At 42.4% G+C, this 26,894-nt stretch overlaps 2 protein-coding genes across 7 annotated transcripts in view; one reads left to right on the forward strand and one right to left on the reverse strand.

The window, feature by feature from the left end:
* CYSLTR1 (cysteinyl leukotriene receptor 1) overlaps positions 1 to 15,086 on the forward strand; it is a 249,610-nt gene extending 234,524 nt beyond the window's left edge. For 3 of the 6 annotated variants that reach the window (XM_058196964.1, XM_058196963.1, XM_058196962.1), the window contains 3 exons: positions 94 to 237; positions 3,742 to 3,831; positions 12,389 to 15,086. In XM_058196964.1, coding sequence (XP_058052947.1) covers positions 12,406 to 13,419 — 1,014 coding nt within the window. In that variant the 5' untranslated portion in view covers positions 94 to 237; positions 3,742 to 3,831; positions 12,389 to 12,405 and the 3' untranslated portion in view covers positions 13,420 to 15,086. The remainder of the gene's footprint in view (positions 1 to 93; positions 238 to 3,741; positions 3,832 to 12,388) is intronic. The other 3 variants (XM_058196966.1, XM_058196965.1, XM_058196967.1) reach the window with 2 other exon arrangements.
* LPAR4 (lysophosphatidic acid receptor 4) overlaps positions 1 to 26,894 on the reverse strand; it is a 251,517-nt gene that overhangs the window by 191,191 nt on the left and 33,432 nt on the right. The window lies entirely within an intron of this gene.

The raw sequence follows: 26,894 nt of genomic DNA on the forward strand, positions 1-26,894 counted from the left end.
TTTTAAACAAACACACACATAAACACAAATACGTGTTTGAGATGTAATTATTCACCTCTGTTTTCATTGTGCTTTTTGTTCTTCACTTTCAAGAAACAACAGGATGACTGTCGATGTCTCCACGATGACAGGACAATTACTCAAGTAGACTTCTTGGGTCAGCCTTCTAGAACGGAGCCTTCACCATCATCAAATTAATCCCAGCAAGTTCACAGACCATCTGAAGTTGAGCTGTTGGTATGAAAACTCTCATTGAAGAAGAATTCTTGTTGCCTTGTTTTAAAGAATGCCATGGCAACGTATTACTTAAATTAGAATCAACAGGAAAATCAAATGCCAGCTAGTAATAATGGAAGGACTGCGTTGAACAAGCAGACGTAAACAACCATGCGATAATGTGTTCTTCAGAAAAGACAGCTGATTTCAGGGAGGTTTCCTAGATAACTGCTTTGACCAGTCGAAAACTAAAGTCAGGCCAAATATGAAGTCATTTTCTTTTTTCTTTATTTATTTATTGCTAGCATACTATCATCAACATTAAATGTGAGAAGTTCTCCAGAATTTCGCTAGTTCTGTTTGGAGGTTTTGGAGGTCAACTCTAAAACCTTCAGTCTTAGATCCAGACAACCCATTGGTCAAAAGTTAAAAGGGAAGTTTATGATTCAGCAGGGCTTAAATTAGAAGGTTGCACAATCTGTGCAAAAAGGAGAGTTTAAACCTAAACAGGGTTTGTAAGTGAAGACTTACTTAGTTCAGGATAGTTTCTCTCTCTCCCCTCCTCCTCCAGCTTCTTTAACAGTTCTAAAAAGACGTCGAAAAAGCAATCTTCTATTGAGCTAATGTAGGGGTGTCAAACTCAATTTCATTGAGAGCCACATCAGTTGTGTTTAACCTCAAGAGGCTGGGGGGTGGGGCATGGCCAGGGGGCGTGGCCAGCTTGATGTCACTCATGTCGGGGGTGCCTGTGGCGGCCCAAGCACTCTGCCAGTGAAAACGGGCTCCTGAGCTCCATTTTCGGCTGCGATGGCCTCCTGCAACTCTCTGCAAGCAAATGGGGATTTTGCAGTATCCTTTCCCTGCCATGCCCACCAAGCCATGCGTATAGAACCGGTAGTAAAAAAAAAATTGAATTCCACCACTGGGCGGGTGGGGGGACAGAGGGAGGCAACCTCTTTTCCCCACCAAGTGCAGAAAAATAATGTCAGGAAATTCTGATGAAGGAAAGAAAGTTGGCACCTGAATGCTGAATCTTGTCCAGAATTAATCAGTGGAACGACTTGCCTCCAGAAGTTGTGAATGCTCCAACACTGGAAGTTTTTAAGAAGAGGTTGGATAACCATTTGTCTGAAGTGGTGTAGGGTTTCCTGCCTAAGCAGGGGGTTGGACTAGAAGACCTCCAAGATCCCTTCCAACTCTGTTATTCTATTCTATTCTATTCTATTCTATTCTATTCTATTCTATTCTATTTACTTCCTGAAATTTTTCTATGCTTGAATCCTCAAGGGTATAAAACTTTGAGACTGACACATTTTATCTTAGAATTAGTCCGGACATCCTCCTTGTATGCAAAAAACTAGAAGAGTATTTGGAGGCTCTCAAGGTGTTCTTCTTTTAGTTTTATTTTGCAGCTTCCTCTTTATAATGGCAGGGAGGAGAGGTATAATTTTGTATGCAAATGGGTAGCTATGTAAAGGATCCTTGACTTACGACCACAATTGGGACTGGAATTTCAGTTGTACATTACAACGGTTGTAAATTAAGGCACTCAATAAAGTTACAAATTGGGGTCGTGTGACCATGGGATACTGCAACCAGTTGCAAAATGGTTGCCTGGTGCCCCCCCCCAACAAATGTAATCATGCGATAGGGGGCAGCCCTAGACTTTATGATAGCTAGAAGTAATTTACAGATCATAAAACACTCTTTCTGAAGCTGTGGTGATTCTGAATGGTTATTAAACATCTGGGTTGTAAGTTGAGGGCTACCTTCACACTTTTGAGAAAGAAAGAAAGAAAGAAAGAAAGAAAGAAAGAAAGAAAGAAAGAAAGAAAGAAAGAAAGAGAAGGAAGGAAGGAAGGAAGGAAGGAAGGAAGGAAGGAAGGAAGGAAGGAAGGAAGGAAGGAAGGAAGATAGGTTATGGCACTGACCATCTATTCTTCCCCAAGGCAGAATAGCAAACTGTTGCTAACCAATTACTACTAATACAGGCAGGATTCAAATAAATATGGGTAACTCTTGAGTCACAATCCAAATAATCGAGCCCAAAATTCATGTGGCTAAGTGAAACATTTGTTAAGTGAGGTTTGACCCATTTTGCCAATTACCTTGCCAGATTTGTTAAATGAACCATTGCACTTGTTAAATTAGTAACGTGGGTTGTTTAGTGAATTTCCCATGAACTTTGCTTGTCAGAAGGTCACAAAAGCGGATCACGTGACCCCCCTGAGACATTGCAACCATCATAAATATGAGCCAGTTGCCAAGCATCCAAATTCTGATTATGTGACCACAAGTCGTAAGTGTGAAAAATGATCCTAAGTCACTTCTTTTCAGGGCCATTGTTAAGTTGAGTTGAGTTGAGTTGAGTTGAGTTGAGTTGAGTTGAGTTGAGTTGAGTTGAGTTGAGTTGAGTTGAATTGAGTTGGGTTAAGTTAGATTAAGTTAAGTTTACTTTATTGTCATTGCACCTCATACAACAAAATTAAATGCCATCTTCGGTGCACATTATAAAAATAAAACACAAACACACAGTCTTCACATTCTATACAATTGAATTAAAAACCCAATATTGCATTAGTATTGCACTATACAGTAGAATTCAGTATAGTTACTGCTCTGGGATAGAAGCTGTTTTTCAGCCTATTTGTCCTTGTTTTCATTGTCCTGTACCATCTGCCAGATGGTAATAGTTCAAAAAAAGGGGTTGCCCAGGCTGAGATGGATCTTTAAGGATGTTTTGAACTTTCTTAAGGCAGAGGGAGCTATAAAGCTCTTCCTGAGAGGGGAGAGGGCAACCACTGATCCTCTGGGCAATGACGTTACCCCTCTGGAGCGCTGCCCTATCTGCCACTGCACAATTAGAAAACCATTGTAACTTTGAACAGTCACTAAAGGAACTGTTGTAAGTTGAGGACTACCTGTATTAATAATAAAAGCAATTTAAAAACAGCCACTCAAACTGACAACTGTCCAAATGAAATGATTGTGTCCTTCTGGAAACTGCAACAAGAATACGGTATTTCAAGCCTAAATCACTGGAAATCAAGAGAAAAATCTGTGAGTGTGCTTTTCTGTTTGTAACTGCATTCTTCCTGGGATGTGCTTGCCTCAGAGTTCCTGCGTAGGCTTGCACGTAAGTGTGGAGTCTGGTGCGGTTGTGTGCATGCCTGTTTGAGTATTTGCACGCAAGTTGTGCAGCTCCTGATCCATCGACCATCCTTGCAAAACCGTAGAAGTTTAAAAGATTTTCTGTTGCTTTTGGGTTTTTTTTCAAGCTGAAGGGTGTGAGGTTTGTGCTTGAATCAATTTTGGCAATTTAATTTGGTAATCTTCCAGGAAGCACTTAGAAAAATGTGGTTAGGAGCACTTATTCCTTAACAACGTCTCAAAGTGGAAATTCTACGGGGGGGAAAAAACACTTTCCCGGACTCCAACGTACTGAAAGAAATTTATTGCCTTCTCTCTTTCTCTCTCTCTCTCTCTCTCCCTCTCCCTCCCTCGCTCCCTCCCTCTTTTGAACAGGGTTGGAGACCTTTAATCCAGTTATCAGCTCTTCCACATCTTTCTGGAGGATCTCATCTCAGTTCAGAAAGCAGAAATCTTCAGAAGGATGTGAGTAGAATATGAATGTTTTTTTGGCTTGGAGACCGTATATGAAGGGCTCTGATTAAGAGGAATATTTGTAGCTTAGGGTTGAAATGGGGAGAGCTCTCTGAGTTTGGTGGTTTTCTTGCAGACGGTTCCTTACCCAACTAGGCAACACCATCAGAGCACTTTGCATAGTTTGAGTAATGAAACCTCAGCAGGAAAACCACCAAGCTCAGAGAGCACCAAGGATCCTTCACACAAGGGGCTTTGCGTCCACAGGTTTTGAACTGTGGCCCCATCTTCAACAGCCTAGACCCTTGCTATCTATATGTGACTCATGGTGGTATTTGTCCATGGCTATCTCAAACCTTGGATTTAAATCAGTGCCTCCATCTGCACTTCAGCTAGGTTCCCCAACAATCTTTTTATAGGTGCAAAGGGAAGTGTGGGCAAGCTGATATTTTGTTAAAGAAACAATGTCGGGTGATCTTTGGATGCATGCTCTAGTTCAGGGGTCTCCAACCTTGAGAACAGAATTCTGGGAGTTGAAGTGTACCAGGCTTAAAGTTCCCAAGCTTGGAGACCCCTGCTCTAGTTTCAAGACGTCACACCCGGTGTGCCCTCTCTTCCAGATAGTTGAGATGAGACAATCTGTGCCTCATTGAGTGATCATATCAGAGATATTTCCTTACCTAAACAGAGAAACAGAATGACCACAGGCGGGCAAAAAAAAGTAGTGGGAGCAGGAGAGACTTTTGATTTCCTGCTAGCTTTCTCATTGAGTTTCCCTTTGGAAATCTGGCCGGGAATATCAGAAACCTTCCCTTCCCTTCAGTCCCATCAGGCAGGTAAGTGGCTCCTGCTAGGTAAGAGAGGGAGCAAGGGATTGTGAGACTGGCTTGGAAACTGTCACAGAACATTGAAATGAAGATCTCATGGCTGCAGCAGCAGCAGCAGTGCAGTAGCAGCCAATACCCCTGGAGCAACCAAAACTTCCCCAAATTTCTTTTGAAATTAGCAATTAGTAATAGGATTTGGGATGTGGTGACTCAGTGGCTAAGACATTGAGCTTGTCAATCGAAAGGTCGGCAGTTCAGCGATTCGAATCCCTAGTGCCGCGTAATGGGGTGAGCTCCCATTACTTGTCCCAGCTTCTGCCAACCTAGCAGTTCGAAAGCACGTAAAAAATACAAGTAGAAAAATAGGGACCCATCTTTGGTAGGAAGGTAACAGCATTCCATGCGCCTTTGGTGTTTAGTCATGCCGGCCACAAGACCATGGAGATGTCTTTGGACAGTGCTGGCTCTTCGGCTTTGAAATGGAGATGAGCACTGCCCCCTAGAGTTGGGAACGACTAGTACATATGTGCGAAGGGTACCTTTCCCTTTCCCTTTCCCTAATAGGATTTGAGGGAGTCTGAGAAATAGAAGATACACTTAACTGGGATAAATGGTTTCAGTGAAGATATATCTGAATAATCAAGTGTAGCTTTAATATGCCCAATTTTTCCACACAATACAGCTACTTGAAATGGTCTGGAAACTTATTCATTAAACTATTCAATTCCTTGCTAAGTAATATAGCAATTTAGGATGTATTCTTTGAGGTTTTCCAAAGTGAAAAAATGTTTTTCCTTTTTTTCAAATGGGACATTATGTTTCCAATTTCTTCTGCATCTTTGAAAGAAATAAAGCAGTGGTACGTTCCAACTGGTATTACCACCGGCTCACTTCACGCACACCAAACTTGCATTTTGCGCAAGCACATTGAATTCCAGAATAGCTGAGGCATGGCAATCCGCACAGCCGCGCCTTTCAGCTGGGCTAAAAATGGAATGAAGCGCAGGGGTGGGCGGAAGGGCCCAGATGACAGTCAGAGCGAACCAGTTTGCTGTCACTTCAACGTCTCCGCTAACGGCTCTCCTGAATCAGGGAGAACCGGTAGCAACCCACCACTGAAATAAAGATTTTATTATTAAAAAAGGTAAAGGTTCCCCTCGCACATACGTGCTAGTCGTTGACGACTCTAGGGGGCGGTGCTCGTCTCCGTTTCAAAGCCGAAGAGCCAGCGCTGTCCAAGACATCTCTGTGGTCATGTGGCTGGACTTGAACATTGGGCGCTATCTAACAAAATGACATTCAACAGTGAAAAAAGTAAGGTTCTACATTTAGGCAAAAAAAAACAAAATGCACAGGTACCATATATGTGGTACCTTGCTCAATAGTAGTACCTGTGAGAGGGATCTTGGAGTCCTAGTGGACAACCATTTAGATATGAGCCAGCAGTGTGCAGCAGCTGCTAAAAAAGCCAACACAGTTCTGGGCTGCATAAACAGAGGGATAGAATCAAGATCACGTGAAGTGTTAGTGCCACTTTATAATGCCTTGGTAAGGCCACACTTGGAATATTGCATCCAGTTTTGGTCGCCACGATGTAAAAAAGATGTTGAGACTCTAGAAAGAGTGCAGAGAAGAGCAACAAAGATGATTAGGGGACTGGAGGCTAAAACATATGAAGAACGATTGCAGGAACTGGGTATGTCTAGTTTAATGAAAAGAAGGACTAGGGGAGACATGATAGCAGTGTTCCAATATCTCAGGGGCTGCCACAGAGAAGTGGGAGTCGGGCTGTTCTCCAAAGCACCTGAGGGTAGAACAAGAAGCAATGGGTGGAAACTGATCAAGGAAAGAAGCAACTTAGAACTAAGGAGAAATTTCCTGACAGTTAGAACAATAAATAAGTGGAACGACTTGCCTGCAGAAGTTGTGACTGCTCCAACACTGGAAATTTTTAAGAAAATGTTGGATAACCATCTGACTGAGATGATGTAGGGTTTCCTGCCTGGGCAGGGGGTTGGACTAGAAGGCCTCCAAGGTCCCTTCCAACTCTGTTGTTGTTATTGTTATTTTTATTCAACGCCAAAGGCTCACGGAACGCTGTTCCCTTCCCACCAAAGGTGGTCCCTATTTTTTCTACTTGCATTTTTACGTGCTTTCGAAACTGCTAGGTTGGCAGAAGCTGGAACAAGTAACAGGAGCTCACCCCATTACGCGGCACTAGGGATTCGAACCACTGAGCTGCCGACCTTTTAATCAACAAGCTCAACATCCTAACCCCTGAGCCACCCCGTCCCTGCTATTTTATTATTACAAGCTGCACATTTAAGAGGGAAGGAAATGAGGGACATTGGTTCATCCAGTGTGGCATTGTCTACACCACCTCCTGAGTTTTAACATAAATCTTTTTTGGCTTTAGCTGGAGATGCTAAGGAAAGAGCCTGGATTTTCTTGCTACAAAACATGGGCTCTGCAATTAACTTTCCATCAGTTGATGATGTTCCAGGACATCTAACCAGGGGTGAAATGCTCCCGGTTTCATCCGGTTTGCCCAAACCGGTAGTAAAAAATGTAAAAAAAAAAGTTGTGACAATCAGATGAGCGATGCACATCATTGGAACTTTTTTTTTTAACTTTTTTAGCTTTACTTTATTTTTTAACTTTTTTCTCTGGAACCGATAGTAAAAATGTTTTTAAAAAGTAAAAAAAAAAGAGTCTCCGACGATCACAGGTGTGCCGCATGATCGTCAGAGCCTTTTTTTTTTTAACCTTTTAAAAACATTTTTTACAACCTATTCAGGCAAATAGGTTATAAAAAATGCTTTTAAAAGTAAAAAAAAATCATGCACCACAGCTGATCTCACACACACACACCTCATGTGCTGTTCTACTTACCCCATGCCTCCTTTTGGCATGCACTGCATGCACGCACACCTCACATTTGGTGCATGGTACGCACTGCACATGCGCAGCCAGTGAACCGGTAGTAAACAGTTCAGATTTCACCCCTGCATCTAACCATCACTTTCTAGCAGGGGTGAAATTCAGCAGGTTCTGACCAGCTCTGGAGAGCCAGTAGCAGAAATTTTGAGTAGTTCGGAGAACCAGTAAATACCACCTCTCACTGGCCCTGCCTCCATCTATTCTCTGCCTCCTGAGTCCCAACTGATTGGGAGGAAATGGGGATTTTGCAGTAACCTTCCCCTGCCACACCCACCAAGCCACACCACGCCCACCAAGCCACGCCTACAGAACTGATAGTAAAAAAATGTGAATTTCACCACTGCTTTCTAGATTCCATGGGTACCCAAAACAAGGTCATTTCAATTCCATGGAGGATTATTCCAAAAAGCAAACATGAGATTTTAACAAGTCAGAGAAAAATGTACATCCTTCGAGTCTGGCACATCACACCATATATATATAGATACAGATATAGATTTGTTTTTGTAGGTTTTGTTTTCGTAGATTTTCACGGATATAAGTATGTACCTTACACGGGAAAAGACCCGAATATGCCAAGACCTATATAATATCTATCTATCTATCTATCTATCTATCTATACAGTATATATAGACAGTGTGTGTGTGTGTGTGCGTGTGTGTGTGAGAAGCACGAAGCTGAAGCCTGAAGATGACGAATGAGACTTCGTCGAAACGTCGCCAAGACACTTCCAATTTTACGTGGGAGAAAACCCGAATAACCAAAGACCTACATACAAACACCCGCGAAAACCTCAGAAAACACACAGACAGACAGACAGACAGACAGACAGACAGACAGACAGACAGACAGATAGATAGATATATTTGTAGAACTAGTCTCATTTTTTCCATTTAATCCTGCACAAATTGCCTTTTCGCTGAGATCCAACCAAGAACGACATCGCCAGTTCTTTTACTTAGCAACGTAGCCTAATCCTTTTTAACCAGGATTGCCCCCTTCTGGTTATCTTGTTATATTGTCTTCAACAGAAATAAATTAAAAGTCTCACTGAAAACAATGCAGAATGTGAGGCAGGAGATGATGCCTAGGGGAACTTTTAATTAAATAGTCGGATTCATTTATTTGGCAGATACACAAATCAGGATAAGGTGCTAACACTTTAATGCTTGCTATTCCTCCTCTGCCTTGAGAAGCAGCCTAGATGGAAACCCTTCATAGACTTTAGAACTACTCTAGATCAGAGGTCTTCAAACTTGGCAGCTTTAGGACTCGTGGACTTCAACTCCCAGAATTCTGGGAGCCATGCTGGCTGGAGAATTCTGGGAGTTGAAGTCCACAAGTCTTAAAGCTGCCAAGTTTGAAGACCTCTGCTCTAGATTGTCTTTGGATGATGTTCTGAGTGCATTTCATCCCCAGTAATGGATAAGTGATGCTACTGGTACTGGGTTTTTCTTCTTACAGACAGTCCTTGACATACAACCATAATAACAGAGTCTGCCCATTATGGCCGTATATGATAATGGCCATAAATAGAATAGAATAGAATAGAATTTTATTGGCCAAGTGTGATTGGACACACAAGGAATTTGTCTTGGTGCATATGCTCTCAGTGTACATAAAAGAAAAGATACGTTCATCAAGGTACGACATTTACAACACAATTGATGGTCAATATATCAATATAAATCATAAGGATTGCCAGCAACAAGTTATAGTCATACAGTCATAAGTGGAAAGAGATTGGTGATGGGAACTATGAAACGATTAATAGTAGTGCAGATTCAGTAAATAGTTTGACAGTGTTGAGGGAATTATTTGTTTAGCAGAGTGATGGCCTTCGGGAAAAAACTGTTCTTGTGTCTAGTTGTTCTGGTGCGCAGTGCTCTATAGTGTCGTTTTGAGGGTAGGAGTTGAAACAGTTTATGTCCAGGATGCGAGAGGTCTGTAAATATTTTCACGGCCCTCTTCTTGATTCGTGCAGTATACAGGTCCTCAATGGAAGGCAGGTTGGTAGCAATTATTTTTTCTGCAGTTCTAATTATCCTCTGAAGTCTGTGTTTTTCTTGTTGGGTTGCAGAACTGAACCAGACAGTTATAGAGGTGCAAATGACAGACTCAATAATTCCTCTGTAGAACTGAATCAGCAGCTCCTTGGGCAGTTTGAGTTTACTGAGTTGGCGCAGAAAGAACATTCTTTGTTGTCCTTTTTTGATGATGTTTTTGATATTGATAAATTGGATCGATCATGCAACTGTCCAAATTTTTATGACTTTTTTTTATTTTTTAGCAGTTGCTAAAGTGAACAATGTGGACATTAAACAAATGCCACAGTTACTAAGCAAACCCAATGTTCACTGGCATGGTTTTGCTAAAAAGCAGAAGTAACTAAAATCATCATAAAACACAGTCATGTGACTATGGGTTACTGCAGACTGCTGGAAATGTGGTTATGTTTTCAAGCACCCAAAGAACTTCATCAGAACTTCAGAACTGGTTGATAATTCCCTTTTTCCAAGTAGATTGTGACTTCCAGCGGTTGCTTAGCAACTGGTCACAATTCAAGGATTAACCTGTACTTTGCATCTTCCCTGGCTGCCTTGATAATTTTCTTTGGGACTGTTGTATGAGCAGCCAGGAAGGCTACAGATTACTGGAGAGAGGCAAACAATTGCATTCATCCATCAAATATCTTGTCACTAAGATAAGGTCAGGAATACATATCACAAGAGCTTCGTTGATATTTTTTTTTGTCTACTTTGAATATAAAGTAGACAAAAACTTTTTTATGACCCTGTACTCCCTATTCCAGATAGAGTTGAGGTGACCGAATAGAGCTGAGCATTTACTGGCTGGATGCCCTTCCTGATGCCACATGAAGTTTGCAGCAAATTTGTTTCTTCTTTGCACCCTAGGAGAGAAACATCTTTGAACATAATATCAAGTACCAATTCGTCTTCATTAAATTGAATAAGAAATTATTGGAACTGCACTTTTTGTGAATATGATTGTCCACGGAAGACCAGATCCACACATCAATAGCGATAGCATTTAGACTGATATACTGCTTCACAGTGCTTTTACAACCCTCTCTAAGTGGTTTACAGAGTCAGCCTCTTGCCCCCAACAATCTATATTTGATTGCTCTTCACCTACAGGGAACCCTCACTGTATTTCAGACATCATTACATTAGAGAGGGTCCAGAGGTATTTTATTAGAAGAGTACTCAAATCTTCTCCTCGAAATAAAATTCCCTATACCACCAGGCTTGAAATCTTAGGTCTAGAAAGCCTCGAACTACGTCGTCTACGTTTCGACCTACGGTTAATTCATAAGATTATTTACCAAAATGTTCTACCTGTAAATGAATATTTTAATTTCAACCATAATAATGCAAGGGCCATCAATAGATTTAAACTCAATGTAATTCTCTCTAATCTTAATTGTAGGAAATATGACCTTTTCAATAGAGTAGTAAATGTCTGGAACGCTCTACTGATCCTGTTGTAAGTCTTTCTAACCCCCAGACCTTTTACCTTAAACTGTCTGCCGTGGGCCTTTCATGTTTCTTAAGAGGTCCCTAAGGGGGCGTGCATAAGCGCACCAGCTTGCCTACCATCCCTGTCCTACTGTTCCCAATTATATGTAATCATTCTATGTGTTTATGGCTATGTTTTGTCAATTTATATCCTTTTTTTATGTGCCAAAAATTTTTCATGTGTCTATGTCTGTGTTTTGTTACTTGTTTTCTTGTATTCGTTGACAAATAACTAACTAACTAACTAACTAACTAACTAACTAACTAACTAAATAAATAAATCTATCTATCTATCTATCTATCTATCTATCTATCTATCTATCTATCTATCTATCTGGGTATTCATTTTACCAACCTCGGAAGGATGGAAGGCTGAGTCAGCCTTGAGCCATTGAACTGGCAGTGAGCAATGAGTTTATTTATTTATTTATTTATTTATTTATTTATTTAAATTTTTATACCGCCCTTCTCCCGAAGGACTCAGGGCGGTGTACAGCCAAGGTTAAAAACAATTAAATATGCAAAATTAAAATATCAATTAAAATACATATTCAATAATGGCCAAATTAAAACCGTCAAATTGACCCGGACTAAAATACCCCATATAAAATTACTAAAAATTAAAAATTTGAAAATTTAAAAAATCAAGCCAGTCCCGCTTGGATAAATAAATAAGTTTTTAATTCACGGCGAAAGGTCCGAAGGTCAGATAGTTGGCGCAAACCGGGGGGAAGTTCGTTCCAGAGGGTAGGAGCTCCAACAGAGAAGGCCCTTCCCCTGGGGGCCGCCAGCCGACATTGCTTGGCGGACGGCACCCTGAGAAGACCCTCTCTGTGAGAGCATACGGGTCGGTGGGAGGCATAAGGTAACAGCAGGCGGTCCCGCAAGTACCCGGGCCCTAAGCCATGGAGCGCTTTAAAGGTTAGACTGCAATACTGCATTCTAACCACTGCGTCACCATGAAGGTTCAATTAAATTGAATCAGTCTTCTCAACTAATGGTTAGCACTTGCTTGGAATTAAATAAGGGGTCTACAGAACTCAAGTGGTGTCGGACTTATTTCACTTGTGGCTACATAAGGATTCTAGGCTGAGCCCTCTTTTCATGCCACCCCCAGATTCTGCCGTTCCTTCTCTCACAATGATTTAAGAAGAAATCACTTTTTGAGCTTCTTGATTGGTAGCATCTTTACATTTGAATCTCATTCTGAGTGTATTATATCTTCTCTCCCTCCACCTTTTTTTCTTTTTTTTGCTTCCTAGGAGATGAGTGTGTTCCCATGGCTTTTCCTGCAAACACAACGCAAAACATGTCTTGCAATGCCACCATTGATGAGTTTCGGAGGCAGGTGTATCCCGTGACATACTCCATCATCTCAATCCTGGGATTTGTGGGAAATGGATTCGTGTTGTGTGTCCTCATCAGGACTTACCAGGAGAAGACAGCTTTCCAGATATACATGTTCAACCTTGCCATTGCAGATCTTCTCTTTGTATGTACTCTGCCCCTACGAGTGGTCTATTACCTCTATAATGGCAACTGGTTCTTTGGTGACTTTTTGTGCCGGATCAGCTCTTACGCCATGTATGTCAACTTGTACTGTAGCATCCTGTTCATGACGGCGATGAGTTTCTTCCGTTGCATTGCCATTGTTTTCCCCATCTGGAATATCCAATTTATCTCCCGGAAGAAGGCCATCATCGTATGCGTGGGCATTTGGTTCTTCGTAATCCTGACCACCACTCCGTTTTTGCAAAAAAGTGTCCAGGTATCTGATGAAAATATAACCAAATGCTTTGAGCCACCGAAGAACAAGGATGTGAGGAAACTGATGGTTCTCCACTACATTTCACTGTCCGTGGGCTTCATCTTTCCTTTTGTCACCATCACCATCTGTTACGCCATGATCCTAAACAAGCTCCTGAAGAATTCCATGCATAAGAAAGAAGGCACTCGTAGGAAAGCCATCTGGATGATCCTGATTGTGACCATTGTCTTCCTCGTGAGCTTCACTCCGTATCATGTCCAGCGCACGGTCCACCTCTACTTCATGAACGCTGAGACTTCCTGTGAGAAGAGTCTCTACATGCAGAAATCCGTAGTGATAACCTACTCTCTTGCTGCCTTCAACTGTTGCTTCAACCCGCTTCTCTATTACTTTTCTGGAGGTAATTTCCGTAGGAGACTGTCCACTTTCCAAAGGGGCTCTATTTCCAGTTCTCATCAGCGGAAGATGTCCACAAAGATGGAGGAGGCAGTGAATGGAAACGCCCTGGTACACAAGGGCTTATAAGGGTCTTGTCATCTGTCCCTGATCAAAAACCCTTCCTTTTGGAAGCGATGGGAGGACTGTAGGTCTAGCAACCTGAGTTGGCATGAGCAATGCCCTTGCCATGATACCAGCTCCCTCCAAACAGATGCCAACCTGAGATGCCGGTTATTGTGCATCAGTGGTCTACCTGGGTTCTCAACATAGTGCCCAGAGGAACAAGTGTATGTATATAGACATTCGCTTGGCCACCATCAGATTCTTTGCTTCAACTGTATTTCCAAGTATGCCTCTGGGACATGAATGAAACCGAAAAGATATTTTAAGACATAAAGACGATGGTGAAATCAGTCCAATGCTTTGTTTGGAACTGTGCCCACTTGTTCAAAAAAAAAAAAAAAGGCAGTGATAAGCAGGGGAATAGGGCAAGAGAAGGGACTAAATAAATTGTAAGTAGCTTTGATGCCTTGTAACAGCCAATTTGGTCTAGTGGTTAAGGCACCAGGCTAGAAAGTGGGAGATCATGAGTTCAAGTCCTGCCTCAGCTATGAAAGTCAGCTGGGTGACTTTGGGCCAATCACCAGGAGACGGTGAATTCTAGTCCCACCTTAGGCATGAAAAGGTGGCTGGGTGACTTTGGGCCAATCACCAGGAGACGGTGAATTCTAGTCCTACCTTAGGCATGAAAGGTGGGTGACTTTGGGCCAGTGCCTCTTTCTCTCTCCCCAACCCACCTCACAGAGTTGTTATTGTGGGGGAAATAGGAGGAAGAAAGGGCATTGGACATGTACACATCTTATTTGTTAAAAATAATAAAGATGAGATATAATATAAAGAGCTAGTTATGTCCCCTAGTAAGCTATTTTGCAAATAGACGATTTCCTCCTCCAGAAGACATTTTGCAATCAGATTTTCAAGATACCAAAAGGATCCAATGACCTCCCCAAACCTTGGGGATTTCTGCTCTAAACCAGCCAAGTTCATTTGATAAGAGCGCTTTGCTTTTTCTTCTCTGGAGCCCAAGACTGCTTGTGCTTGAACACCTCTCTGCATGCCAAGTTTATCAGAAACAAATCTCTTCCGACTTTTTGCCCAAACGTGGAAGAGCAAGTTGAATATATTTGGTTGTATTACTCCTGCTTTATAAATCCTTATGTTGTGGTCTGCCAGCAACCTGCGGAGCTGGCAACGGAGTCAGACAGCGATGAGGCTGAGGTGAGGCCAGGACCATCGGGAAGTGAGGTGCGGACTCCAGAGCCTCCAGAGACTGATACTAGTGAGGCAGAGGAACAGGAGGAGCCTGTTCCTAATGCACGCATGAGAAGAGCTGCCAGAAGGCAAGAGCAGCTCAAGCAAAAAGGACAACTCGGGAGTAGGGCCAAGAGATGATTGGCCCCTCCCATAAGGCTTAAAACAGACCAGCAACAGCATTTGGGCTTTGCCGGAAAACAATGTTGGTAGCTTCGTCTTCTGCTTCATCTTCTGCTTCGTCTACATCTTGCATTTATTTTTGTGACTTCTGAACATTTGCCAAGAAAGGCCTTTAGCAGTTTGCCTAATTGGACCAAGGTTTGAGATAGGACTGAGGAATTTGTGTTGGGAGGAATTTGTTTTAATTTGAGTTGAACGACGCTGGGAATGAAGTAATTCTCAGCTGTTCGAATAAAATTTGTTTGTTTTGTTTTCACGGACTGAGTTTCCTACTACCTACCTACCTGAGCCTGGGTCACAACACTTAGTAAGGCCACACCTGGAATACTGCATCTAGTTTTGGTCACCACATTACAAAAAAGATGTTGAGCCTTTGGAACGAGTGCAGAGAAGAGCAAGTAAGATGATTAAGGAGACTCAACATACGTAGAACGGTTGCAGGAATTGGGTATGTCTAGTCTACAGAAAAGAAGGACTAGGGTAAGGTGACCAGATGTCCCGCTTTTGTCGGAACAGTCCCGCTTTTTATTAATTTGTCCCGCGTCCCGCGGCATTTCAAAAAAGTCCCGATTTTTTTAAAAAAAATTTTTTTAAAAAAATCCCACCTTCAGACGCAATCTCCATTCACTCCCATTCTGAAAATGGGAGGCGGCAACGCAAGAGGAGGAGGCGGAGGCAGGGGAGTGGGTGTTACAGATGCCAAGCAGCGTCTCTCCTCCGCCCGCCTCCTCCTCCTCCTCTTGCGTTGCTGCCTCCCATTTTCAGAATGGGAGTGAATGGAGTCGGCGTCTGAAGGTGGGAGGAGAGACGCCGCTTGATTTTGCCCGCCGGAGGTTGTCTGGAAGAGCCGAGAGGAGCCGAGAGGAGAGCCGAGCCTGCCTGGAAGAGGCGAGAAGCTGTGCAGCAGCTGCTCCTCCTCCTTTAGCCAGGTGGCGAGCCCCCCCCCATCAGTGGTATCCCGCTGTGCCATCGCTGAAATGTGGTCACTTTAGGGATGACATGATAGCAATACTCCACAGTTTGAGGGGCTTCCCCAAAGAAGAGGGGGGCCAACTTATTTTCCAAAGCATCTGAAAGCAGGACAAGAAACAATGCATGGAAACTAATCCAGGAGAGAACCAACCTGGAATTAAGGAGAACATTCCTCAAAGTGAGAACAATTGACCAGTGGAACGGCTTGCCTTCTGAAGTTGTGCTTTATCACTGGGGTGGGTGAGTTAAGAAGAGTGGACAGACACTTGTCTGAAATGGTACAGGGCGGGGATGTCAAACTGGTGGCCAATGGGCTGGATGCCTTACGTGCAGGCCACACCCACCCCAGCTCAGGAAAGGCAAAAAAACCCATCACGATACGTCACGTGACATCAATGTGACATGGCAAGTTTGACACCTGTGGTATAGGGTCTCCTGCTTGAGCAAGGGGGTTGGGCTCCAAGAAGGCCTCCAAGGCACCTTCCAGCTCTGGTCAGAACTGGATTGAATCGATGTCTAATGTGATATTATGACTGCTTACCCTTGTTGTGATATTCTCAACTCCAGCAAGTACCTGACTATTCCCTGGTCGAACAAATATGGATTGCTGAGATGAACTATATGAGGAAAAAGCCAAGGGTGCTATTCAGCAGGTACTGACAGGTTCTGGAGATTTGGTAGCGGAACTTTTGAGTAGTTCGGAGAACCAGCAAATGCCACCTCTGGCTGGCCCCAGAGCGGGGTGGGAATGGGGATTTTGCAATAGCCTTCCCCCCAGTAGTGGAGAGGGAATGGGGATTTTGCAGTATCCTTCCCCTGCCATGCCAACAAGCCACGCCCAACAAGCCACACCCACTGAACCCGTAGTTAAAAAAATTGAATTCCACCACTGGTTCAAAAAGCCAAATTTTCCTAATTTGGGAATCTCCTGATGAATTGGATTTTTTAAAGTTCTGAAATCCTTTGTGCTGGTTAGAGATCTATTGTTGTGTCTTGTCCGCTCTCACCGCAGCCGGGGTCTGCTTATCTGCTCCCGAACACGGAGGAATGTATGCCTCCCGGCCCCAGTCCTGGCTCCATGCCCAGACAAGCTGCAGAGGAGGGGGCACCTCCTGGTCCCAGCCCTGGCTCCATGCCCAAGCAGGCTGCAGAGGAGGGAGCATCCCCCGGCCCCAGCCCTGGCTCCATGCCCAGGCAAACGGAGCAGCTAGACCCTCCCCTCCTCCACAGCAGGTGAGCCTGAGGAGTTTACTTCCAACAGCTGATTGGAGTGACCCTCGCATCAGAAGACTGGATAGGCGGAGGCAACAGAAGGAAGGAGGGCAGGCCTTAATGAGTGCTGAGTCATGGAGCCACATCCCATGGCCTATATAAAGGATCTGCTTTCTGGCAGTCTCTGAGTCAGGCAAAGTCTAAACATATCTTGCTGAAGTCACTTACTGGTCTCCTGCCTGCTCTGAGGACTTTGCTAGGACTTTGGGCAGAGCTGCAGAGGCAAGCCTGATTCGGATTTCCCTGACCCGGCCGTCAGCGGAGGAGTGGGACACGACATCTATAGTAATTTTTGGTATAATGTGGCAGGAGAGAATACTGAATTGGGGAAAAAAACTAAGGTTAATTAAGAGTCCACACTGATAGTCATAAAAAAATGAGTTTTCCCTTTTTGGTAAAGAACTGTTGAATGGGGAATATTCAGCTGAGTCATCTTGAGGATGTCCTCTTTTGATAATGGGTGACTTTTCTCTTTCGTTATATAAGTAAGCTTTTCTTTTCTTTTTTTTTTTTTTTGACGTGGAAAAGGAAATTGAGCTGCTTATTTTAAACGGGGAGGTGCAATCTGCTATTAAAGGAAGAGGCAATTATGGCAGAGAGAGCTAAAAATATAAACCCAATGAAAAGGAGATGTGGGACCGTGAGATTTTGGAGAAAGAAGGAGAATCTATTATGAAATATTGTCTTTTGCCTAGTCTTCAGGTAAAAACCGAAACAAAACTGTCATTCGACTTTCAAGAAGAGTAGAATAGAGGAAAAGTTATTTTTTTTTAAAAAAACTATGTAACGCTACGTAATAGTAAATGAATATTAAATTTTGGAGGGCAATCTAATTCCAGTTTTAAGGACTGCACAGGAGCAAAGAGAAAAATCTATTTCCAGGAGAAGAGAGGGGTATTTTTGGACATATGGCTGGGAAACGTAAGGTTTCCAATACAGGTAGTCCTCGACTTATAACAGTTCACTTTGTGACCGTTCAAAGTCACGATGGCACTGAAAAAAGTGACTTTTGACCCTTTTTCACAAGGATAACCCTTTGCAGCATCCCTAAAACGGATGCTTGTGATCATGTGATCATCATTCAGAAGCTCGGCAACTGATTCATATTTATGACGATTGCACTGTCCTGGGGTCACGTGATCACCTTTGATGACCTTCTGATGAACAAAGTCAACCGGGAGACCCACATTCACATAACAACTGCGTCACTAACTTAACAGCTGCAGGGGTTCACTTAACCATTATGGCAAGAAATGTATTAAAATGGGGCAAAATTCACTTAACATATGTTTCGCTTAGTTGGGCTCAATTGTGGTCATAAGTCAAGGACTACCTGTGTAGGCGAGCCATATCTAGCTAACATGGGCCATGATTTATATAGCAACAATAACTATAGCCCAATAAAAAGAATGGAAAGAAAAATGGATTTCTTTTCTTTCGTTCAGAAATTGCTCTATACAGTCGTGGCCAAAATTGTGGAAACCTTTTGGGAAAAGTGTATTTTTGAGGTTTGATGGCTAATAATACCACTTTTTTGGGGGGAGTTTCAGGATAATCCTATTCCACTGCTGGAATGGCCTGGGAATAGCCCAGACCTTCACCCAATTGAAAATCTATGGAGCCGACTAAAGAAACTTGTTAGTCAGAAGTGACCCAGCAATAAAACCCAGTTAATAGAAGCAATCCTTCAATCTTGGTTTCACATTATAACAGCTGCAGAACTAAAAGACTTGGTTCACTCCATGGGAAGACATTGTAAGGCCATAATTCCTGCTAAAGGTGACCCAACTAAGTTTTTTTTTTAATAAATAATTTTTATTTCCATTTTCCAACATCATATTTATGTACAAACTATTATCCATCATTAATCATTAATTTTTATTTATTACTGATTCAGGCCTGCCCGATTGCCACTTCCTTTCTTCACAACCTCCCTCTCTACCCTCTACTACTTTCCCATCCTTCATCCCCTTCACTTTACTACTTCCTCTCCTCCTTCTCCACTCCTCCCTTCTTCCACCCTATCTAACCTTCTTATTCCACTCCTCCTTCTCTACTCTTTCCTACCTACTTTCTTCCCTCCTTCTAGTACCCAACTAAGTATTAACCGAAATGGTGATAATTTTTGTATATCTCGTTTTTTCTATGCTGATAATTTTTGTATACCTCATTTTTTCTACAAGTTTCACTTTTCTTCTTTATACTGTAAATGCTATTCTAATAGCAAATCTTTCCTAAAAGTTATTGCATTACATTCTTGATTAAATTATCTTTCCATCGATATATAATTTTATGGTACTACTCCCCCCCCCAAAAAAAAGTGGTGTTATTAGCTAGTTTTAGAAACTGCACTTTTCCCAAAAGGTTTCCACAATTTTGGCCACTACTGTATACTGGAGAAATGGAATAATAGGCATACATCCCATTTCCTATCCACTTCTTCCCAGCCAATATATTTATTTTTGGTTGAGGATAAGATGTGTGAAAGCAAAATACCCATAGAGTGCCTAGAGAGGCCCTATGTTTCTCTAGGACTTCTATCTTGGTAGCTGGATGGCTTAGTTAATTCTACAGTCAACAGTTTTAGCGATGCGGATGACCAGCAGGAGTTTATGTAATCCTAGGCAAAACTCTAATCCCTGGAGTTAGTTGGCCAATCCAACTCAAGTGAATATAATTTAAACTCAATCTTTTATATTACCATTACTTCAAAGAGATAAGAGCTCTCCTAAGGCAATTAAATCCCATATGCAAAATCACAAAACTATTCCACTGGGGGAGATATATATATTATTCAGTAGCATTGGGTTGACAGGTTGCCATGGTGATTCAGTCAAAGCTGGGACGTCCTTCTGGGAACTGGATATGATTTAATATCCTGGTCACACCAGTGTAAGTCTGCAGCCAGCTCAGTGACAAAATGAGCTTTAGGTCATGATTTTCTGCAACTTTTTTTGACAAGGTGGCCGAGAAGAGCTTGGAGATTTGAAGTGGGGACGTGGTGGGTGAACCTTAAAAAATAACCAGCCTTTCCACCACCACCCCACTTCCAAACTCCAATCATGTTGGCTGCACAAAGCCGTAACCCCCGTGGCTTCCCACAATCTGAGGTTTCTGGTTTTTCAGCAGTCGGTTTGACCTTTTTTCAAGATCCCAAGAACTGTGGCCCAGGGGGAGGGAAAGAGGGTGTGGTGGGGGGGGAGATAAACAGAGGCTGAAATAAATCTGAGCAGTGGGAAAGCACACAACACATTCCTTCAAAGGGGACAGTGGCTCAGGCTCAGAAAACGTAGCCTGCTGAGGAACTGATGTCAACAGCCTTGGAGTCACTCAGCAAGAAGGCCTTTTGGCAAACTTTCAAGACATTATTAATTGCCCTGCTAGTGGGAAACACAAACATTTGCTGTGGTGGGAATCGGCAGAGCTTCTGCAAACGAGAGAAGTAGCAGGAGGTCATGGAGCGAATCCTCAAAGAGCATGGGTTTTGGAGTTGCATGGAAGCTAAATAAAACCCGGCAACCCTCGTATCCAAGGCTGCGTGAGTTATACGAGCTAAGTCGTTGTTCTGCGATGCTCTGCGGAGAACTAAGCTACGCTCAGCTCCATGGAATCCAGTCTGCCAGCTAAGTGCTTGGATCCTTCCTTCCAAGAAAACTGAGTAGATTAGCCCAACAGAAGAGAAGTTTCACACCTTACGTACCAAAGTGATTCTCCTTCCCTAATTGTCCATGTAGTTGCAAACAATGTTGCGTTATAAGCACAATGTACTTTGTTGAATGTAATATGAAAGTACCCATGTGCAGTACCAATTATTTTGTTATGATGTTGGCTGGATATATGTAGTATTTCCTTCCTTCCTTCCTTCCTTCCTTCCTTCCTTCCTTCCCTCCCTCCCTCCCTCCCTCCTTCTTTCTTTCCTTTTCCCTTCCTTCTTTCCTCCCTCTCTCCCTCCCTCATTTTTTCTTTTCTTTTTCCTTCCTTCTATTTCCTTCCTTCCTTCCCTCCCTCCCTTCTTCCTTCTTCCTTCTTCCTTCTTCCTTTCCTTTTCCCTTCCTTCTTTCCTCCCTCCCTCCCTCCCTCTTTTTATTTCCTTTTTCCTCCCTTCTATTTCCTTCCTTTTTTCTTCCCTCCCTCCCTCCTTTCTTCTTTCCTTTCCTTCCTTCCTTCCCTCCCTCCCTCCCTCCTTCTTTCCTTTCCTTTTCTCTCCCTTTTATTTCCTCCCTCCCTTCTTCCATATAATGAATGCAAATTATAAACATGTTGATGCTATGTATAGGGTTGTTGCTTTTTGTTCTTGCCATGTTATGAAATTGGGTTGCATTAAAAAAATTAAAATAAAAAAACGTATTTTGTTGTAGAATTGCTGTCTGCCGTTGAATGCTGCCTAGAACAGACAGTGCGTCTGGAGACCCACAATACCCCATTGTGATAGACACACATTGCCGAGTTGTTCACATGTGCTGGGCATCATTGTCCATCTTCCCCATGCAGCATGGCCCTTGGCTATGATGAATGGCAAGGAAAGTAGCTGGGGGTTAATGTATCCAAGGACCAGCAGGTTGGAGAAGCTGGATGTGCAGTGATCCATTTGATGACTTACAAAATAATAAAATGAAAATGTGAAAAGCACAGGCGCTGCACCTTATCCATATCTTTCAAATCTTTCCAAATCACTCTTATCAATAGTGTTTTGCACCAGTTGAAAAGGCAGCAGAAGATAGATAGATGGATAGATAGAATTTTATTGGCCAAGTGTGATTGGACACACAAGGAATTTGTCTTGGTCCATATGCTCTCAGTGTACATAAAAGAAAAGATACCTTCATCAAGGTACAACATTTACAACACAAATGATGGTCAATATATCAATATAAATCATAAGGATTGCCAGCAACAAAGTTACAGTCATACAGTCATAAGTGGAAGGAGATGGGTGATGGGAATGATGAGAAGATTAATAGTAGTGCAGATTTAGTAAATAGTTTAACAGTGTTGAGGGAATTATTTGTTTAGTAGAGTGATGGCCTTCGGGAAAAAACTGTCCTTGTGTCTAGTTGTTCTGGTGTGCAGTGCTCTATAGCGTCATTTTGAGGGTAGGAGTTGAAACAGTTTATGTCCCGGATGTGAGGGATCTGTAAATATTTTCACGGCCTTCTTCTTGATTCGTGCAGTATACAGGTCCTCAATGGAAGGCAGGTTGGTAGCAATTATTTTTCCTGCAGTTCTAATTATCCTTTGAAGTCTGTGTCTTTCTGTGTACTTCTCTTCAGAATAAGTTGGAAGGGACCTTTGAGGTCTTCTACTCCAACCTCCTGCTCAAGCAGGAGACCCTATACCATTTCAGACAAATGGTAATTTGTCCAATTCCATTGGAAATGGCTGTCCAATCTCTACTTAAAAACCTCCAGTGATGGAGGTTAATTGTTCTCACTGTTAGGAACTTTCTCTTCAATTCTCTGTTGCTTCTCTCCTTGATTAGAATAGAATAGAGCTGGAAGGGACCTTGGAGGTCTTCTAGTCCAGCCCCCTGCTCAAGCAGGAGACCCGATAGCATTTCAGACAAATGGCTGTCCAATCTCTTCTTTAAAATCTCCAATGTTGGAGCGTTCACAACTACTGGAGGCAAGTTGTTCCACTGATTCATTGTTCTAACTGTCAGGAAATTTCTCCTTAGTTTTTGGTGGCTTCTCTCCTTGATTAGTTGCCATCCATTGCTTCTTGCCATGCTCTGCTCCTTCACCAAATCGTTAATATGTCAAGATGTCTGTGGAAGACTGTACAGTATAAGCATAACTATCCTGTCCAAGTTACTGTAACAGTGAAGAATACAATACATCATCTAAGGGTGAAATCTACTTACCTTCCTTACTGGCTCGGAAATGCATGCACAGACCTTCTGCACATCTGCAGAAGGTAAAAAACACATTACTTCCTAGTTAAAACCAGGAAGATTAAGGTTACACTGATAACCAGAGCATACAAAACTTTTGCTAGACCAATTCTCGAATACAGCTCATCTGTCTGGAACCCACACTGCATATCGGACATTAATACAATTGAGCGCGTCCAGAAATATTCCACAAGAAGAGTCCTCCACTCCTCTGCTCGCAACAAAATACCTTATGCCACCAGACTTGAAATTCTGGGTTTAGAAAATTTAGAACTATGCCACCTTTGGTATGACCTGAGCATAGCTCATAAAATCATCTGCTACAATGTCCTTCCTGTCAATGACTACTTCAGCTTCAACCACAACAATACACGAGCACACAATAGATTTAAGCTTAATGTGAACCGTTCCAATCTTGATTGCAGAAAATATGACTTCAGTAACAGAGTTGTTAATGCTTGGAATGCACTACCAGACTCTGTGGTCTCATCCCAAAATCCCCAAAACTTTAACCTAAGACTGTCTACTGTTGACCTCACCCCATTCCTAAGAGGACTGTAAGGGGCATGCGTAAGAGCACCAGCGTGCCTACCGTCCCTGTCCTAATGTCCCCTTTGATTGTATTCATTTTATGTATTCAATTCGTGCTTATACTTATATATATTATTTAATATGTATTTGACAAAAACATGGGAGAAAATTTGGGTTAGAAATGTTAAGTTTACACAAGCACAGAATTTAAGGGAAAATTTTTATAAGATGTTTTATAGATGGCATTTAGATCCCAAAAAATTATCATGTATGTATCCTAATATCCAAGCGAAATGTTGGAGGTGTGATTGTGATGATGCTACATATTTTCATATTTGGTGGACTTGCAAGAAAATTAAGGTCTTTTGGATAAGAATTTGGTGGATTATTCAAAATGTACTGAAGAAGAAGATAAAGTTCCTGCCACAATTTTTCCTTTTGGGAATTATAATGGATTGTACAGGGATTGAGACTAAACTGATTTTGAACTTAATAACAGCAGCAAGACTGTTGATTGGACAATACTGGAAGAAAGAAGAGATACCTACAATAGAAGAATGGATATTGAAAGTTATTAACTTGGCTGAGATGGCTAAAATCTCAGCGTTTTTAAAAGACAATACGCAGGAAAGATATTTAATTGAATGGAAAAAATGGATTGATTATCTACAAAACAGATATCAGATTAAGAAATATCAGATTGCCTTTGAATAATTAGAAAGTTATTTTATGTAATGGGGAGGGGGTTGGGAGACGAAAAGATTTGGATGTGGTTATTTGGATTGGACTTTACCTTGTGATTGACCCGGGAAGCCGGGGGTGGGGGAGGGAGGGGGATGTTTTGTTTTTTTTTTTTTTTTTGGGAGGGAGGGGGAAAAAAGGGGGAAAATGTTTTTGTTTTTTTTTAAAACTCTTTCAATAAAAAATATGTATTTGACAAAATAAATAAATAAATAAATAAATAAATAAAGACACCTGGGTGGGTGGGCGGAGCTTCATTCCACCATCGCTACCAGATCACCGAACGACTGGTCACGATCTCTACCAAATTGCATGATCTGGTCCAATCCGGTAGCATTTTACCCCTGCATCATCTCTAGATTGGCAGGGAAAAGTCCAGCCAGCCGCTTTTTGTATTGATTAGATCTCCTGCCTCGTTTGGAATTTGATATTTTAAGAAGAAGAACAACAGAGGCCAGGATCTGAGATGGGTGATTGGCGAGTTCTTTATTAGCAAATTTCTGGTGCAGATTTCCTTTCTGGCACTCTCAGAGGTCAGGATAAAAGCAGTGGAAGATTAAAGATTAGGAAGAACTTCCAAAATTAAATGCTTCTGCAGGTGGCAGCATTTAGCTGATCAAAGCTGATCTCAGAAATTAAATAATGTTGGGCCTCAATAAGAGGTGGATGGAGTGGAGTATTGTCTATGAATTCCAGGGCTGTTGGGATATTTAACAAAATCATAGGGAGGCAATCTGCTTCTATAATTCTACCAAAAGAAATATTTGTGGATGTCGTTATCAAGAGTCTCACCTCTTTTGTTTTATCTCTTGAATGAATAAAAATTGAACACCTTACTAAGAAAAGAGGACACTGGACGTTCTGGTTTTTCTTTGAAGACGTTTCGCTTCTCATCCAAGAGCTCATTATCAGAGCTGAAGAAGCTTCTTGGGTGAGAAGTGAAATGTCTTCAAAGAAAAACCAGAGAATCCAGTTTCCTCTTGAAAAAGCACCTTTGGGACATCCATCACCTGGATGACTGAGAATCTCCATAGACATCTTACTGAAAAGCTGGTGGATTCTCATAGCTATTTAAGGAGAAGCTTAATGTCTATCTTTCTAGTGTGGTTGTTTTTGTTCATTACACATCCTGCTTTATATCTGGCAGGTGTATCAAATTCAAGGCCTGTGGGACAGATGCGGCCTCTGGGGCTGCCCTGGAAACAGCGAAGGACCGGTCCACGGTGCCTTTGCCAGTGAAAATGGAGCTCAAGAGGGCCGTGTGCTGCCTTCCCGAGCTCCGTTTTAGCTTTCAGAGGGCTGCAGGAGGCCATCGCAGCCGGAAACGGGGCTCAGGAGCCTGTTTTCGCTGGCAGAATGCTTGGGCCATCACAGGTGCCCCTGACACGAGTGACATTGATCTGGCCATGCCCCCCTGTCCCCTCTGAGGTCAAACACAACCCTGATGTGGCCCTCAATGAAATCAAGTTGGACACCCATGATATAGGGGATTAGAGTGATGGGACCTCTCTCAGCCATAAGATTATAGGATAAATGATAAAGCATTCATGGCATCAGTAGTCTGATCAGTGGTGACATTCAATTTTTTTCCCTACTGGTTCTGTGGGCATGGATTGGGGGTGGGGGTCCTGTGATTGAGTGGGCATGGCCAACTCGATGTCACTGATGGCCACGCCGACTCAGTCATATGACTCCCGCACCAGACCACGCCCACAAAACCCGGTAGGAAAAAATGTGTGTATAAGCACCAGAAGAGCTCATAGTGAAATCTGTGGCAGAGAGAATCTGAACTTTTCTCCCTCCATTCACGGCAGAGCTGCTGTTCCCTTTATGGTCCGCCCCCTGGCCCCCCTCCCTCTCAGGGACTACCTTAAAGGGACAGGTTGGAAGGGCCAAGTGAGCGGAAGGAAGAGGTGAGCGGTGAGCGGATGAGTGGGTGGGCGGGCATAGGCGGGGCCAACCAGGGGCGATTTTTACCGCTTCACTGAACTGATTCTAATCGTCCCTACTGGTTCACCCAATCCGGTCCAATCCAGTCGAATTTCACTCCTGATTCTAAAATAGAATAGAATAGAATAGAATAGAATAGAATAGAATAGAATAGAATAGAATAGAATAGAATAGATCAGAATTTTATTGGCCAAGTGTGATTGGACACACAAGGAATTTGTCTTGGTCCATATGCTCTCAGTGTACATAAAAGAAAAGATACCTTCATCAAGGTACAACACTTACAATACTTAATGATAGTCATAGGGTACAAATTTAACACTTAATGATACAACATTTAATGATAGTCATATGGTACAAATAAGCAATCAGGAAACAATCAATATCAATATAAATCATAAGGATACAAGAAACAAAGTTACAGTCATACAGTCATAAGTGGAAGGAGATGGGGGATGGGAACGATGAGAAGATTAATAGTAGTGCAGATTTAGTAAATAGTTTGACAGTATTGAGGGAACTATTTGTTTAGCAGAGTGATGGCATTCGGGAAAAAACTGTTCTTGTGTCTAGTTGTTCTGGTGTGCAGTGCTCTATAGCGTCATTTTGAGGGTAGGAGTTGAAACAGTTTATGTCCAGGATGTGAGGGGTCTATAAATATTTTCACAGCCCTCTTTTTGACTCGTGCAATATACAGGTCCTCAATTGGTTG

This window comes from Ahaetulla prasina, chromosome 11 (genome assembly GCF_028640845.1).
Source record: "Ahaetulla prasina isolate Xishuangbanna chromosome 11, ASM2864084v1, whole genome shotgun sequence".
In the NCBI taxonomy this organism is placed as follows: Eukaryota; Metazoa; Chordata; class Lepidosauria; order Squamata; family Colubridae; genus Ahaetulla; species Ahaetulla prasina.